We start from the raw sequence: 15,652 nt of genomic DNA, 5'->3' as shown, positions 1-15,652 counted from the left end.
TGAGGAATCCGAGTTTAAATACTGTAAGAGATCAGGCCCCATATTACAGAACAAAGGTTGACATAACAGGACGCACAAGTAGTATGAGGAAATAGCAATAACAAAGGTAAGTAATAGTATTTAAACGTGACATTGAATTGGGTTTTTGTGTCAAAACTGTAAAACAGGTATTTTTCCTAAATTATGAAAATGTTGATTGATCTTATTTAAAGGCATGTCACCAATCTCTATTACTTTCCTATTTACTTTTTTTTTTAAAGCGCAATTATTTCTCTATTTTTCTATTTTTACGTAACAACAATGACAAGCCAGGAACTGTCGACAACAACAAGGCGGGATCATTTTACAGACGCACCACGGACAACTAGCTAGATTGCGGCCGCTGGAAGCAAAACCGTGTTCCTTCGAACAATTAAATTAAACGTACCCTCTCATTTTTTGTCTGCAGCACAAATAAATTTAGCGCTACAGAGAATATGGGGGTCCCGAAGTTTTATCGATGGATTTCTGAGCGTTACCCTTGTCTCAGTGAAGTTGTCAAGGAACATCAGGTAAGAGGTGACCGCGGACAGCTACTCCGATTTACCGTGCGTAGCGAGGTTAGCATCTGTAGCACTTGGCTATCGGCTTGTGAACTTGGGGCTGTTTAAATTATGATGCACTAGATTAGTTTTTATGTTTAAAAGAAATGTAATCACTAGTTAGCATCTTTTTTTAATCATCTGTCGACCTGCCGTCTTCAATAGCGAAACGATCTACTTTGCCGAGAAAGTGTTCATTTAAGCCCGACTCTAGTCCAAACAATTTTTGTGTAAACTGATTGTTAGAGTACAGCTTTTATTGTGTGGCGTTAGAAAGTCAGAAAAATCATGTTTTCTTGTGATTATTGACTCGTCGTTTTGAGTGTGCGTCCATATTTGTGTGCGTGCGTCCGTGCGTTTGCTCGTGCACGCACATTTTAGTTTGGTAAGCATTTGAGATTGATTTCTAATACAGAATCATCTATTTTTTTCAGATCCCAGAATTCGACAATCTCTATTTGGATATGAATGGGATCATTCATCAGTGTTCTCATCCAAATGATGAAGATGTCCACTTCCGCATCTCTGAAGAAAAGATTTTTGCTGACATTTTCCATTACTTGGAGGTACTTTTCAGGATCATCAAGCCACGCAAGGTTTTCTTCATGGCAGTTGATGGTGTGGCGCCAAGGGCAAAAATGAACCAGCAGAGAGGACGGAGATTCCGGTGGGTTCAATAAGAAGGAAGTGATCACTAGTATTTTTGCCTTCTGACGAAACTGACACATTTTGATGAACATCAGTTAGTTTTAGAGACAACATCATGAACATGTGTGTTTGTGTATGAAGGTCTGCTAAAGAAGCAGAAGAAAAAATTAAAAAAGCTCTGGATAAAGGAGAGGTGTTACCCACAGAAGCTCGTTTCGACTCCAACTGCATCACTCCAGGTAGGCCCTATTCCTCCTTCTTTTCGCATACTTCTGGCAATCGTTTGTTTTTCTTTCTCTCCTCCACCTTGATACATGTTTGTCGCCCATCCGCTCCTTGTTGAAAAGCATGACTCGCAAAGTGTCATACGGAACTTTTTTGCCGACAGCTGTGGCAAACTGACCGACATAGCAAAGCAAAGTAAGGCTAATTTTAAAAGTGCCGTGGCTCGAGGTGGGAACACGTTCAATCTGGCCAAGTACCTTGCCAACCGACAACTAGTTGGAGCGGACTGTAGTCATGCACGCACGCACGCACGCACAACACTCAAAGCAGTATTACAGCATGCTTCTATAAACATATATTTGCAGGCATTGATGTCACTTTAAAAAAAAAATAATAATAATAATTCGGAACATCCAAATGGCCACTTCTGTGTCAAAATTGTTTTTAAATGTCGTTTGTACTAATATGTTTTTCAAATGCTTTTAAATGTCACCTTTTTTTTTAAATAAATAAAAAAAGGCCCAATTTCCCCCATTTTTTCCATATTGATCTTATATGGTAACAATAGAAAGGACAAGAGATTAACGACGTTATTTTCATTGCATTAGTAAATTTGACATCCTTGGTCATCTCTTCCTAGGCACTGAGTTCATGGTGAGACTCCAAGAGCAGCTGAAGTATTTTGTCCACAACAAACTCTCTACTGACAAACTTTGGCAGAATGTCAAAATCTACTTGTCTGGCCATGAGGTGCGTGTGGATTAACACTTTGGTCTTAACAAATATCTTGCTAAGATTGATTTACTGACCAAACTGGAGCCTTTCCAATTGTTTTATAGACCCCTGGCGAGGGCGAGCATAAGATCATGGAATTCATACGTTCAGAGACTTCGAAGCCACTTCATGACCCTAACACCCGGCACTGCTTGTATGGCCTGGATGCCGACCTGGTATGATTAGTGTGCATGTGAATTTGACGTGAAAGTGTATTAATATGGCAGGATTCACATGTTGTTTTGGCCCATTCATAGATCATGTTGGGTTTGACCAGCCATGAGCCAAATTTCTCGCTACTCAGAGAAGAGGTCCGCTTTGGAGGAAAGAAATCCCAAAAAAGGTTTGAATGTTGTTCTTTTTAAAGGTTGAATTTTAAATTTTGACCTCCAGGTTATTTGGAAGTAGAACCGGTACAATGGACTAGGGGAGTGACAACTCAGGCCACTTCACCAAATGCAGCACCGGGCCCCTTCTAGCCATGCCTAAAAATTGTGAAAAAGAATTTGACGCTATATCTGACCAGTATTACATCTCAGTATTCAAACATGTTTTCAGCACATATCAAACATATGTCATGTTTTTTTACAACGAATCATGAAAATGACTTGACATTGTCATTTAAAGTGCTTGAAAACTCCTTGGTGAAAAAAGTCCTGTCCGTCTCATTCCTTCCAGGGTAACTGCTCCAGAGGAGACAACGTTCCATTTGCTCCACTTGTCTCTGATGAGGGAATACATTAACTATGAGTTCTCTGAGGCTAAGGTTGGAGATCAGACACTCACATCATGTTTGAAACATATAAAGCCTGCATATTTAAAATGATCTTGATGGATGTTTTTTTTTTTTTTTTTTTAGAATCAGTCGGGCTCTAAATATGACTTGGAGCGGATAATTGATGACTGGATTCTAATGAGCTTCCTTGTGGGGAATGACTTCATCCCTCACCTTCCTCATCTTCACATTAATCACGATGCTTTGCCGTTGTTGTATAAGACTTACATCAGTGTGCTACCTAGTCTTGATGGTGAGAAAGTCACGAACAAAAAAGTATTCTATGTTGACGCTCTTGTGTTTTAATTCTGTGTTATGTAGTAAGCCTGATACAATATAATGTTTTAGACCAAGTTCTAGAGGAGGGATGGGCAGCTTGGAAGGGACCACAATTTTGTTTATACCACAGGTCCAAATCAGACCGCAGACTTCTTAACAAGATGTAGGACAAAAATACAATTTCAAATGTGGACAAAATATGTCCACGTCTATTTACAAAATTAGTAACGCCTCTTGTAGGGCTCATGAAAAAAAATATTAACCACATGAAAATGTTTATACATAAAAAAAAGAAATATTAAGACAAAAAAATATTTGAAACAGTATAATTATGTAAGTACCTTTTGGACCAAACAATCTTTATGAAATTAAATTGTAACAATTTTCCTGAGCGACATTTGAACGAAATTTGGCAAATCGCCATGGGGGTGCAAACCTACATACCGAGCTACACTGCTCATCACTGTGATGTGAATCAAATTGTTTTGGGGTTTTTTGTTCTCAGGTTATCTGAACGAGAATGGCCATCTTAACCTCGGAAACTTTGAGAAATACTTGGAAAAACTCTCTGAGGTGCGGATTTTAGAATTAAAGCAACACTCTTTTTTTATTGTACTAGGGTATTGCTTTCTCTAGTGCTAGTAATAAGTAATTTCTCCATTACATTTTGCTGATCCACGTATTGTTCATAGAACGATAAGTCGATAGAATTAATATTGGTGTCAGTCCTATGTAAAGGTGTTTGTACAGTATGTGCGTACTGTATAGAGTATGTGTATAGTATACACAAATACAATAAATACTATATTAAGTATTAAGAAAAACACGTTTGACGTATTGTATTTTGCTACCTCTGTCCAGTTTGACCGTGAACATTTCAGTGAGGTGTTTGTGGACTTGAAGTGGTTTGAGAGTAAAGTTGGTAACAAGTACCTGAATGAGGCGGCGGGTCAAGCAGCAGAGATGGAAGCTGCCAGTAAACGCACCCACAAGGAAGAGGTAGGGCGGTAGTAAATTATTAAACCTTATCCAATATTCACTGTTGTGTTTTCCTGCATACATGTGCTAATTACCCCACTTCTTGCGTGTTTTACAGGATTGTTCTCTCCCTCTGGTAGAACTGACATCACCTGATATAGTGACAGACGGTGGGAAAGTACCTACTGTCGAGGATGATGAGGAGGAAGATGATATATTTGAAACCGAGTTTAGACAGTACAAGCGCACGTACTATATGACCAAGATGGGTGTCGACGTAGTGTCTGAGTAAGTTTTAAAGTTTTTTTTTTTATCTACCACGCACCCACTCATAACTGTTTGAAAAAGAATATTTATACAATCTTTTCCAAGCACGTATTGTAGTGGGTATGTGGAAGCATTTTTTTTTTCCCCCAAAATAAGTGCAGTCCAAGAATGGGTATGTGGGGAAAAAAAAAATTTCCACGATAAGTGCAGTGCCCTCCACAATTATTGGCGCTCGTGGTTAAGGTTTTTCATTTTTTATTTTAGCTTCCTGATTTTGTTTTCTAAATAATATTATGTATAATGATATTTTGTAAAGTAACCTGAAACAATGTCTGTACTCATTCTTTTACAGTGATTTTCTATCAAAGCAGGCCAAATGTTACGTCGAAGGCATCCAGTGGATTCTTCACTACTATTATCATGGGGTTAAATCCTGGAGCTGGTGAGAACAAATTCCCATTTAATCTTTCAGTGGCCTGCCATTTATTACTTAATATCTTTTAAAATAAATTGGGGTGTGAGACGTTATTTTTATTTATTTGTAGTTTTTTTTAACTGCCAAAGATATGTTGGTTTTAACCCATGAGGCATCAGTTTTTTTTAAAAACTCACTTTTGACATCACTATTTAAAAGAAATTGTTAGAGATCAAGGCGTACTGTGTGTGTTGCTTGGTGCGCAATTTTGCATCCTTGATGCTTAAAGGGTTAAGCTAAGTAATACTATCTTTGTTTCGGCAGGTTTTACCCCTACCACTATGCACCGTTCCTGTCAGACATCAGGAATATTTCAGAATTGACGTTGACCTTTGATTTTGGGAAACCCTTCATGCCCTTCCAGCAACTCTTGGCAGTCTTGCCCGCTGCCAGCATGGAGCTTTTGCCTGAATGTTACAGGGTAACGCACACATCCTCACTGGACCTTTTCCTCATTGCAAAGAAACCATCCAAATACGTCTGTTTTACTCATTTTGCTAACTTGTGGATTTAATATTAGCATCACGCAACCCAGACAACATGACGTCCTTTAAGAAGAGTCAGTCATAGACATTAGGGAGAGAATCCGGTCACTTTTCAAAACAAAGTATTTTTCAGCCTAGCCTAATAAATAAACCAGAAATGCTGTAAGTTTGTTGTTTTGTTTTGTTTTTTAGCAGTTCGCCACGGCTAGCGCATAATGCACTTTTTGACTATATCTTTTTATTTATATTTCCTTTCCAGGTTTTTGATTGATTCTAGTGCTCAATGGGTAATTCCCCCCAGAATAATCGTAATGTATTCATTTTCCTATACAAACTAAGCTTTATGTTCATTTTAAACCTTTTTTAATAAATGTTCAAGTGACAATGTGCGAACAGTAAACCCTCATTGACAGATGTGGTCACAATGGAATTAATGAGTGCACTGTTTTTGACTTTCCAGCACCTGATGACCAGTGAAACGTCTCCCATTATTGAATATTACCCTACGGACTTCGGAACAGACCTCAATGGCAAGCAGCAGGAGTGGGAGGCTGTGGTGCTAATTCCTTTCATCGATGAGGTAAAGTAAATTAAAACACCATAACGCTTTTGTAAATTTTCTTGAATGTTCTCTTTTTTTTTTTTTGTCTCGTAACAGAGGTGTTTGTTAGCGGCCATGGAGAGTTGCAATTATAAGCTGACAAAAGAAGAGAAAGACAGGAATAATCATACAGAGTGTGCTCTATATACATATGACCATGAGAAAGACTTCACATACCTCTCCACCATTCCTCAGCTCTTCCCAAATATCATCCATTGCCATGCCAGGTAGATGCACACTTCACCCCTTAACTCTTACACTGGTAAACTGAGCTCAGTTAGATTTCTAAAATCTCATCATGCTATGTCAAACATAAATCACGTTAACCCATCGTAATTGCATGGCAGAATTAAAATATATTCTCGTTCTTCTTTTCCCTTTGTCTTCATTGTTTTGTGGTTGTCTCTTGTCATTGCTCTGCAGTTACTTCGTCACCACATTAACTAAGTATAGCTAAGATATAATATATGAATGGAGAGATGAATATTATTTAGAAGCGTATTGGAATGAAATGCATCCAGCTCTCATTTGAAATGTCCACTGCAAGTTAATTTGTTATGCCCCTGGGTTTTCCAGGAAAGAAAACATTCCCATGGATGCCTGGCAAGTTCCACTAAACCACATTGGCAGGAGTGTGGATCGCTCAGCGCTGTATTTCTGTGGATTCCCCACACTACATCACATAAAACACAAGGTATTTTATGCAGAACCCTTTTGTTTCTTGACTCGATGACAAACACAGGACACTATCATTTAGAGCAGTACATCTAGGAGAAGCAAAATATGGCACTTTTCATTTAAAAAGAAAAATTAACTGTATAGCCAAATGTATATAGCCAGCAATGTGTCATTTTAAAAATGCTGTACATATAGCCAAAGCTCAAAATGTTTGCATTGGGACAGTCATGTGTAACAGCCACATCTATGTAAAAAAAAAAAAAAAAAAAAAAAAAAAAAAGCAGCAGATGAGATTTAGATGTATTGTGATCAATAAGCACGTTGTCTTGTTCTTTCTATTATTTATTTGTCCTTGTTCTTTTAGTTTAGTATGAAGAAGAGCGGGGTGGTGGTATTCCAACAAAGCAGCAGAGGTGACAATATGATACTGGAGATCCTCCCCAGTCAGAAAGAGGAATTGGTGAGCTCTCTTGTCTTTCTTTTTAATGATAACGTGTGTGTATGTGGAAGTACTTTATTTTAATACTTGGTTATCCAGCTTCAGTATAAAATATGGTGCACAATATTAGAAATGACTACTCTCTTGCAAATTATAACCACGATGATGAAGTGTTGTTTCCCCGCACTTCTCTGTCCCTAATATGTGCTCTATCTTCTTTATAGGATTGCAAGGATGTTGCTGAACAAGTACTGGGGAAGTCAGTCTTTGTCAACTGGCCACATTTGGAGGAAGCACGCATCATTGCTGTGACAGATGGAGACACCAAGTAAACTTTTTTATTTTCCTGGCGAAGATTTATTTACGGTGTTTTAATGCAGAAAGTTTCATTCACCAACGAGCAAAAATGTAGACTAGTTTGTTCGGATCATCTTAAATAAATAAAAAAATTCGTATGCTTCAAAGATTTTCTCTAGACGAACCATCAGGGGTCCAACGAGTCTACCACAGCCCTTCCACCCCTCCACCGACCAAAGTCACTTACCTCTTAGACAAGGAGCAGAGGGACTGGATAAAAGACATCCAAGGAATAACAGAACAGTAAGGCTCAAACGCGAACAAAAATCATTTTCAAATAATAGAAAAAACTGTTCTTCAATTACATACATAATCTCATCTGTCATTCATCCCCAATCTCATATTTTGTAGCTACCTGAAGAGGAAAGGCATAACAGTGAATGAAACAACAGTGGTTTTATATGGACAACTGCTGACAGGAAGAAAATACGTCCCGAAGTCGAACGGTGTGGTCGAGTTGGAGAAACAGTGGGCTAAGCAGGTCCTTCCTTTTGCCTACCAGACTGTCGTCCAGGTACACGTTCCACAAGTTTCAACTATTGCTCACTAGTTGACGAGTAATAGTACTTGTTGACTAGTAATGCAACCAAGGTCATTTGCCAAAGCTAATTGCATTTCCTAGCAAATGTCTCTTCTCTCTTCCATTCTCAAACACATTTTTGTCAAGCTTTGGGATGAAGACATTCATTCATTCATGTTACTTATTGTTCATTTTAAAATTATGGTTCATTTCATCTGGATGAAAGCATTGCTAATGTCATGTACGTTATCGTCCACTGCACTGATAAACGGTGTGCTCACTTTTCTAGGACATTGAGGCCTTTTATTCACCTTTGACCTGCTTTAAGAGCTTAGAAGACCTCTATCCTCCACAAACCACTGTTTTCATGGTGGGAAACCACCACTACTATGCTGCCATGGGCGAGGTCAGTTAACTGCAATTTCTACACTTCTAAGACTTTGGATCTCACTCCAACCATTGCAACCGCGTGTCTATCACTCGTTGTACATTCTGAACAGGTGCAAGATTCCAGCGACGTCATCAAAGAAGGCCGTGTGCGTGTGGTTTTCAACCTCCCACATGATCCCCAACTAGAGGTTCTAATCCAAAACCAGCATGTAAGACATACATTCACCATTACACACACACACAAATTAAAAGTATGTCTCCAGTTGATGTTTCTGAATGTATTTGTCTTTTGTGTTTTGTAGAAGTACTGTGTAAAGTACAGCCCTGGGTACATTGTGGCATCCCGGCTTGGTATTAGCGGCTACCTTGTGTCCCGCTTTTCTGGAAGCATCTTCATTGGCAGAGGATCTAAAAAGAAGTACAGTACAGTACAGTACTATAATTACCAGACTATAAGTCGCTATCTTTTTTCACTTAGTGTGTATTTTTCTGTCTTATTGAAAAGTGTAGCCTGTATACATACCTTTTTTTTTTTTTCTTCATTTTTGCGACTGCGTGACACATTCAGATGTGCTTGATGGAACAGAAATTACCGTATTTCGTGAAATACTAGTGTATTTCAGAAACGCGCCTTTATTACCCTCATGACTAAGCCATTTATGCTTGATATGTCTGCAAATACATTTTTAGCCCCTGTGGAGAGCAAAAAGGTAATGTTGGCCTGAACCTGAAGTTTAACAAGAAGAATGAGGAAGTTCCAGGGTACACCAAGAGAACTGAGAAGGAATGGCTTTACTCTGCTGCTGTGGAGGAGCTATTAGCCGAATACTTAGAAAGGTAAAACAGAACATTGCCATTCAAGTGGGATTTTAAATAATTTATTGGAAATATATTGTACTTTAATGTACTATCATTTATACTTTTATAGATTTCCTGAGGTGTTTGACACTGTTGCAAGAAACGGTCACGATGATGTGTTCTATGAAGACGACATCTGGCCCGGGGAAGACCACAATGGGTCAGTGCATATATTTGTACTTGCCCTCATGTATAAACAGTGTACCTAATAGGTTTTATTTACAATAAAATATTTCATAATATAGTCCTTCCTTAAAGGTATTTTATATTTGGTAAACCTCAAATAAAAACCAAATCATGACACAAAGTTGTCAGTCGAAATCGTATGTGTGCAAATATTTACAAAGCTTCACTTTGTCACTTTTATGCTACAGCCTTATTAAAAAATGCTATTTGTTGCAAATGTATTAAAAATTAGTCGATAACATGTTAGTCTGCAATTCAGCATTAATGGATCAGTGTGTCAAGTGTGACACTTTGTTCTTCCTAATGAAATATGTATATGTAGTTTATGTCCAGCACACCATTAGTAAGGCTTAAGGTTATACCAGACATTTTTAAGTTAAAGACTAGCACTTAACAACTTCCTAATGGTCCACAGGGCAGAAAAGGTGGCTGAAATCATGACATGGTTGAAAAATCACCCCGTCAGCTCTATCAGCAGAGCGTCATGTGACTTGCAAGTGTTGGACGTCGCAATCATCGAGAAAATTGAGGAGGCTGTGGAGAAAGCCAAGGTGTTATACACACACAAACACACACATTCTTTTCTGCGCTATTGTTAATTTGTTTCAGCTCTTAACCATATTTTTCCTTTTTATGCCTATCATGTAACCTAGGTGAAGAAGAGTACAAAGAAAGTTCGAGTCACCGTAAAGCCGCATCTCCTGTTTAGGGTTTGTATTTTTTCTTTTGTAATGGTCAAGTCTGTCCAATTCTTTTTACTGTATATTATTGCACCAAATAGCTTATTTACCTAATGTGTGTCCCATAGTTTTTAGATTACTGTCCTTTGAGGCATGTCTGATACATTGGTGGATATTAGGTTCCTGTTTCACATATATGGTTATGTTTTTCTGCTTTTGTATTATTAAATAAGACACTATCATCTTTGCATGCATCTGTGGGGTTTTCAATAGCAATGCAAATCTGAGAGGTAGCACAAGTTTAGAATTTCTCTCAGGCATCCACGTTCTCATATTTCCATGTAGCCCTTGGAGCAGCAACAGGGTGTGGTCCCAGACCCCAATGCAGAGTATCGGCTGTTTGACCGTGTCATCAATGTCAGAGAGAGCTTCACTGTCCCGTTGGGTCTCAGAGGCACTGTTATTGGCATTAAAGGAGGTGATGACACATCAGTTCAAACTCCTCAATTTCATTTGTTGGAAGACAAATATGTGTGTGGACAAACTAAAGGATGAAGATGTAATTAATATTGTGCATGTTTTGCCTTTCAGCTGAGCGTGAGGACGAGGTTCTCTATGAGGTGCTGTTTGATGAGGAATTTGCTGGAGGGCTTAATATCAGGTAATTGAAGCCAATATGATGAGTTACGTCATGAGTTGTGTACAGCCATGGCCAATTGTTGTGAGAATGACAGTAAAAAGTTTACTACGCATTCTTAATGACGGCAATTGGCATGTCCTGCCTGCTTTCCATGTCTCCTTGCGTCAGGATGTTCAATATAATGCTGCTAAGATCTAAGACAGGACTTTCTGATATCCTCAGGTGCACATCACCTCGTTGTTACCGCCTACCGCCCTGTGCGCTACTTAACCAATCGCATGGTGCCCGAATGGATCCCATGTACAACAAACTCACCGCCATTGTCAAACCTCAACCCGCTGCTGCCACCAACTTCAACTCACATCATCATGTTGCCAGCCTCAACCACTCTCCACGTTCACCCTTTATATCAACGCAGGTAAGGGATTATTTTTATCTCGTGGTTGTCACGATTCTTGCAATCTCTCTCTTTTCCCCTCATTCTCTTTGTTTTACCTAATAGCATAATAAACACAGTGAGGTAAGACCAGCCTACCAAGGCAGCAAAAACTCTAAGGCTGCTATGCAGAAGCAACAGGACAAGGTGAGTTTATCTACCCGGGATAAACATGACAGACTTTTCTCTGCAGACTTTATACTTTGCCCACTTGTCATTACAGAGTAAAGACGTGTACATGAATATATGGCAGTCTTTGCAAGACTCCGCTCCTTCCCATAAACCTCCTGCTCAATGGCAAAATAATGTAAGCTCTCATTTTTTGCTCATGTTTATATATGTTTTTGTCTCTGTGCACAGTGCTTTGATAACGCACTGATTTTTTTCACTATCATCATATTAAACACAAGGGTTCAAACTCACGGACTTGGGGCCAGGTCGAGCCTGCCATATCATTTTATGTGGCCTGCAAAAGCAAATCATGTCTGTCAACCATGTTGGTTTAAAACATGATCTGTAAAAGTTAATAGGTATCGTGAAAAATGTAGTTTGTGTATTTGTGTGTACTCTGTAGCCCTCTGCTGGTGTCATTAAGTTGTTGAAGAAAAGCGAAGAGGGCGTTTCAGTTGTACCTCAGCAGAACACAGTCAACAAGGTATTAACACACACACACGGATAGGTGGTTGTGGTTTGACCAAAGTTTCTCTTGAGTGTTAAATTGGCTGTAAACTCATCCTATTTTTATTTCTCCTGTTTAAATTTGTATTTATTCAATCAGACATCAACTGAGTTTGAGGACCTGATAGCCAGCCTTAAGATTTCGAAGGACAGCCAACAGAGTCCTGCAAATCTTCCTCCAGCTCCTTTACAAACAACCGCCAGCCAATCCGATGAGCCTTTGTCACCACAGTCCTTTGCAATGGTCAGTATCAGTCTTGCAACAAAAGAAAACTGATATTATTTTTGTGAATCCCATCTCTAAAATTCGAGTGACCCTTTAGCACCATTGTACTAAGATAGTGTTCCAACTGACTGTGCTTGTAGAAGGGCACAATGGTGTTGAAAGAGATGCTCAAGATCGATGGCACTGCAACAGGAAGTTCTGCCCCTCAAGAGACTGCTAACGACCAGAAGCAAAACAAGAGAGGAAAGTCCAAAAAATTAGGTACCTTATTCCCATGTAAACCGTACAGTAATCCCTCACCACTTAGCGCTTCACCTTTCGCAAATACGCTCCCTTGCGGGTTTATAAGTGTCATTTCTACTTCGGAGATTTCGTTTTTTGCAGGTGGAACACATCTTCCACGAAAAACGAGGGATCACTGTAATTTTATATCACCAGTCAGCAAAATAATTCAGCTGTTGTAATAAAACTAGTCTTTTTTTATTGTCTATAGATTTCATAAAATCTGATACATAACAGAATACAGTTAAAGCCTGTTGTTACATTTGATTTTTTTTTTTCCCCCCTCAACTAGCGGCACAAATGAATCTTCCCCATGGAGATAAAGCTCAATCGTCGTCTCCTGTGCCTGTTACCCATGTTCACCAGTCCAACCCGTTGATGGCCAGTAAGGTGTCGGAGTTGGAGTGCGTGTGTGTCGCTTTAGGCATGGCACCACCGGAGTTCAGCTTTATGCACAACAGATTGGTAATACTGCAATATTTCTCTGGCATCCAATGTCCTGGTTTGAAATAAAACAGTGCATTGCTGGAATGTTAAAAAATCTGTCATACTTGATCATAATAGGAAATCAACTAAACAATTTAGATCCATCATTTTGTCCTTCAACATTCTGTATGCCATTGGTTGTGCCTGCAGGGTGTTGCGGTGTGTCAGGTTAAGCTGCCCAACGGTTTGACTCTTCACGGGCCTCAGTGTCAATCAGAAAACGAAGCCAAGGAGAAAGCTGCCTTCTTTGCCTTACAGCGACTGGTACGACCAAATTTTATGAAATTACATTACAGCAGAGCTTTTTAAAAATCTATTTCGCTTTGGTTTGAGACAGTAAAGTCAACTTTACTGTTATACATGATGTGAATTTGATTGTTGATTCTATATATTGACCAAAAAAATTGTTTCTATATAGTCATGTTTTTTAGTGTTTAATAAAATCCTTGCTTCAGTTCCCAGAGTTTAATCTGTAAAAAAAAAAAAAAGAAATTTGACCAACGAAATGTTAGAAAGTTGTCCCTCAAATTTGGTTATTGATTTGCTAACTGCTCTGCAAAGAAAGCACATTTTGAGCATTGTGTTGTGTGATGATTCAGTAGTGGATCCCTGTTGATCACAACGCAACCTCGGATTAGATTTGTTTTCTGTCATTTCATGTACCATTATTTAATTTAAAAAAAAAAAGAGAGAGAGAATCTATAACAGTCAACCTTTTTCCCCTGTTAGAATTCACTGGGCTCAGGTTTCCCTCTTCAACCCCCTCTGTTCCATGGAGTGGCACATTTGCAGTCTCCAGCCATCAGAGCCATGCCTCCTGTTTACAACCAGCCAGGTAAATCCATGTAATATAAAAAGACTTAAACATTTGATCACACCTGCTAAGAGGGAGAATGCAAGTGAACTTTCCATTCCATTCTTCTTCTATTTTCATTATCAAGCAATATTGTGACTGGAACAGAATTTGCTCACGGCACTTGTATTGATCTCTGTAGGCGGCTTGATGATGCCCCAGCGGGGTTGCGCTCCCGCCCCTATCTGGGGAATGCCTCTGCCACCCCACCCTCACCCCCATCACAACCCAGCATTCTACAGAGCAGCAGGAACGTTTCCTGGTGTCTCAAGGCCACAGCCAGTCAATACTTTGCCCATGGGCTCACATCATCAGTTCATCCCTTTACAGGTCAGCATACAAGTCAGTGAACACAGCCTCCATAGTTAAACGCAATTCTGAGATGCTTTTTGGCTTTTTTATTTTTTTCCTCAGCTGAATGAAACACAATCAAAAGATTAAAATTTGAACATTACCTGTCATTCAATTATAAAATGAGCTACCCATAATCAGATTGACTCTCACGTTCATGCGTGACGTATACACATAAGTGATAAGATGATTGCCTTTATGCATTGCTTTCTTAACGGTCACTTATAAAGGAGTGAACCACAATACAGGAAGATGCAACAATTGTTTTCTGCGACGCAGCAATCATTCACATACTAGTTTACTGCTTTAAATATTAACACAAAACAGACCTGACTTGACACATTTTTTTTCTCATTTCTCTTTTTGTCTCATTTGCGAAAAGGCAGAGCTACTTGATTGCAAGGCCATGTGCCAAACTCTGTCTTTATCACATTCAGAAATTTCTCATTGTCAAACCAATCTCATAAAGACAACCCGAGTAAAGTTTCGAAATACAGTGGTACCTCTACTTAGGAACGCCTATACTTGTGAACTTTTCGAGATACAAACTGGAGCCTCGAGATTTTTTTATTTCTACTTACGAATCAATTTTCAACTTCCGAACCGTCGCCTCAGCCCCCCCCCCCCAGCATTCCCTGTTCGTTAGCAGTGTAAAATTAAGTTCATAAGCAGAGGTACTACTGTAATTACTTGATTCATTAAGAGGAACAATCCATCACAAAAAAAATCACTTCAACCAATGCAGTCAAACTAGGCTTTGGTCTGTTTCTGAAAATGTCGTTGTGCTCTTGAACTTCTACAGGTTACGAAAAAGCGAATGTCTACCAACAAGAAACCCCAAGAGTTTTACTCAGCTGCCCAGAACGTAGCTAGGAATAAAGCCCGACGAGGCCAGGATACGCCTCCTGGCCAGTCACAACCCGTCCGAGAAGATGACCCTGCTCCGGCAAACACGCTTCCTGTGACGATGACCCACCCGTCCACGCCTCCTCGGCAAAATAGGCCGGCCGCGGGCCACACCCCTGGCTCCGCCTCCAAAAGGAAGCACAGGAAACTGGCTGTGAACTTTGAGGCAGCTCGAGTGTCAGACCAGTGAACTTGATGCGTGTCAGCATGTGTGCTCGCACCTCTGCTGCATATTGCAGTTGCTCCGTTGGCTGATTGATATACCAATCGCATCCTTGTGAATTTAAGAGTCAGGTTTTTGCAGCAAAGAATTGTTCAGCTCGTTACTTTGCATTTTGGCCTCCAGGTTTTACAAAGATGAGAATCTCACAATATGCACCGCCTCTCCAATTAACTGACACCGTGTATTACAGAGACGAACTGAAGTTTTTCCAATGAGAAGTTGTGGCAGCTCCCACAGTAACTGCTCCCTGATTTTTTGCGATTCCGTCTTTTATTTGCTCTAGTAGCTTGTTTTTATTTTAGGAATTTGGCTGCAAACCTAAAAGTAAAAATGTTTTTGCATAGTTGTAATTATAGTGCCACTACAAGATTTTAA

General features: G+C 39.4%; 1 protein-coding gene across 2 annotated transcripts; it reads left to right on the top strand.

Annotated features, from left to right (window-relative positions):
- The first annotated feature begins 346 nt into the window (after positions 1-346).
- xrn1 (5'-3' exoribonuclease 1) lies at positions 347-15,430 on the top strand. 2 transcript variants are annotated; one of them, XM_037276475.1, is made up of 40 exons: positions 347-551; positions 1,016-1,248; positions 1,371-1,468; positions 2,095-2,204; positions 2,294-2,404; positions 2,486-2,571; positions 2,907-2,994; positions 3,088-3,256; positions 3,788-3,855; positions 4,144-4,281; positions 4,379-4,548; positions 4,880-4,969; positions 5,267-5,423; positions 5,948-6,067; positions 6,146-6,315; positions 6,665-6,782; positions 7,131-7,226; positions 7,430-7,533; positions 7,671-7,805; positions 7,914-8,076; positions 8,372-8,488; positions 8,583-8,681; positions 8,775-8,890; positions 9,163-9,309; positions 9,401-9,490; positions 9,932-10,067; positions 10,170-10,226; positions 10,542-10,674; positions 10,788-10,857; positions 11,059-11,254; positions 11,339-11,419; positions 11,496-11,579; positions 11,847-11,927; positions 12,051-12,194; positions 12,317-12,437; positions 12,751-12,923; positions 13,095-13,208; positions 13,674-13,779; positions 13,940-14,127; positions 14,951-15,430. In XM_037276475.1, the coding sequence occupies exons 1-40, from the start codon at positions 477-479 to the stop codon at positions 15,242-15,244; spliced, it is 5,046 nt and encodes a 1,681-aa protein (XP_037132370.1). In that variant the 5' UTR covers positions 347-476; the 3' UTR covers positions 15,245-15,430. The 2 variants fall into 2 exon arrangements, with proteins under 2 accessions (XP_037132370.1, XP_037132371.1); XM_037276476.1 differs by lacking the exon at positions 11,496-11,579.
- Positions 15,431-15,652: the final 222 nt, after the last annotated feature.

The sequence above is a fragment of the Syngnathus acus genome, chromosome 17, assembly GCF_901709675.1.
Source record: "Syngnathus acus chromosome 17, fSynAcu1.2, whole genome shotgun sequence".
Lineage (NCBI taxonomy): Eukaryota > Metazoa > Chordata > Actinopteri > Syngnathiformes > Syngnathidae > Syngnathus > Syngnathus acus.
The sequence above is the reverse complement of the archived record's forward strand: the minus strand, read 5'-3'. Positions and strand labels throughout refer to the sequence as shown.

Excerpts from the sequence above, each read along its gene's own strand:
- xrn1 (XM_037276475.1), top strand. The coding sequence starts at position 477 with ATGGGGGTCCCGAAGTTTTATCGATGGATTTCTGAGCGTTACCCTTGT. Across the intron at positions 552-1,015 it reads AAGTTGTCAAGGAACATCAG|ATCCCAGAATTCGACAATCT; the intron begins GTAAGAGGTGAC and ends TATTTTTTTCAG. Across the intron at positions 5,424-5,947 it reads TTTTGCCTGAATGTTACAGG|CACCTGATGACCAGTGAAAC; the intron begins GTAACGCACACA and ends TTGACTTTCCAG.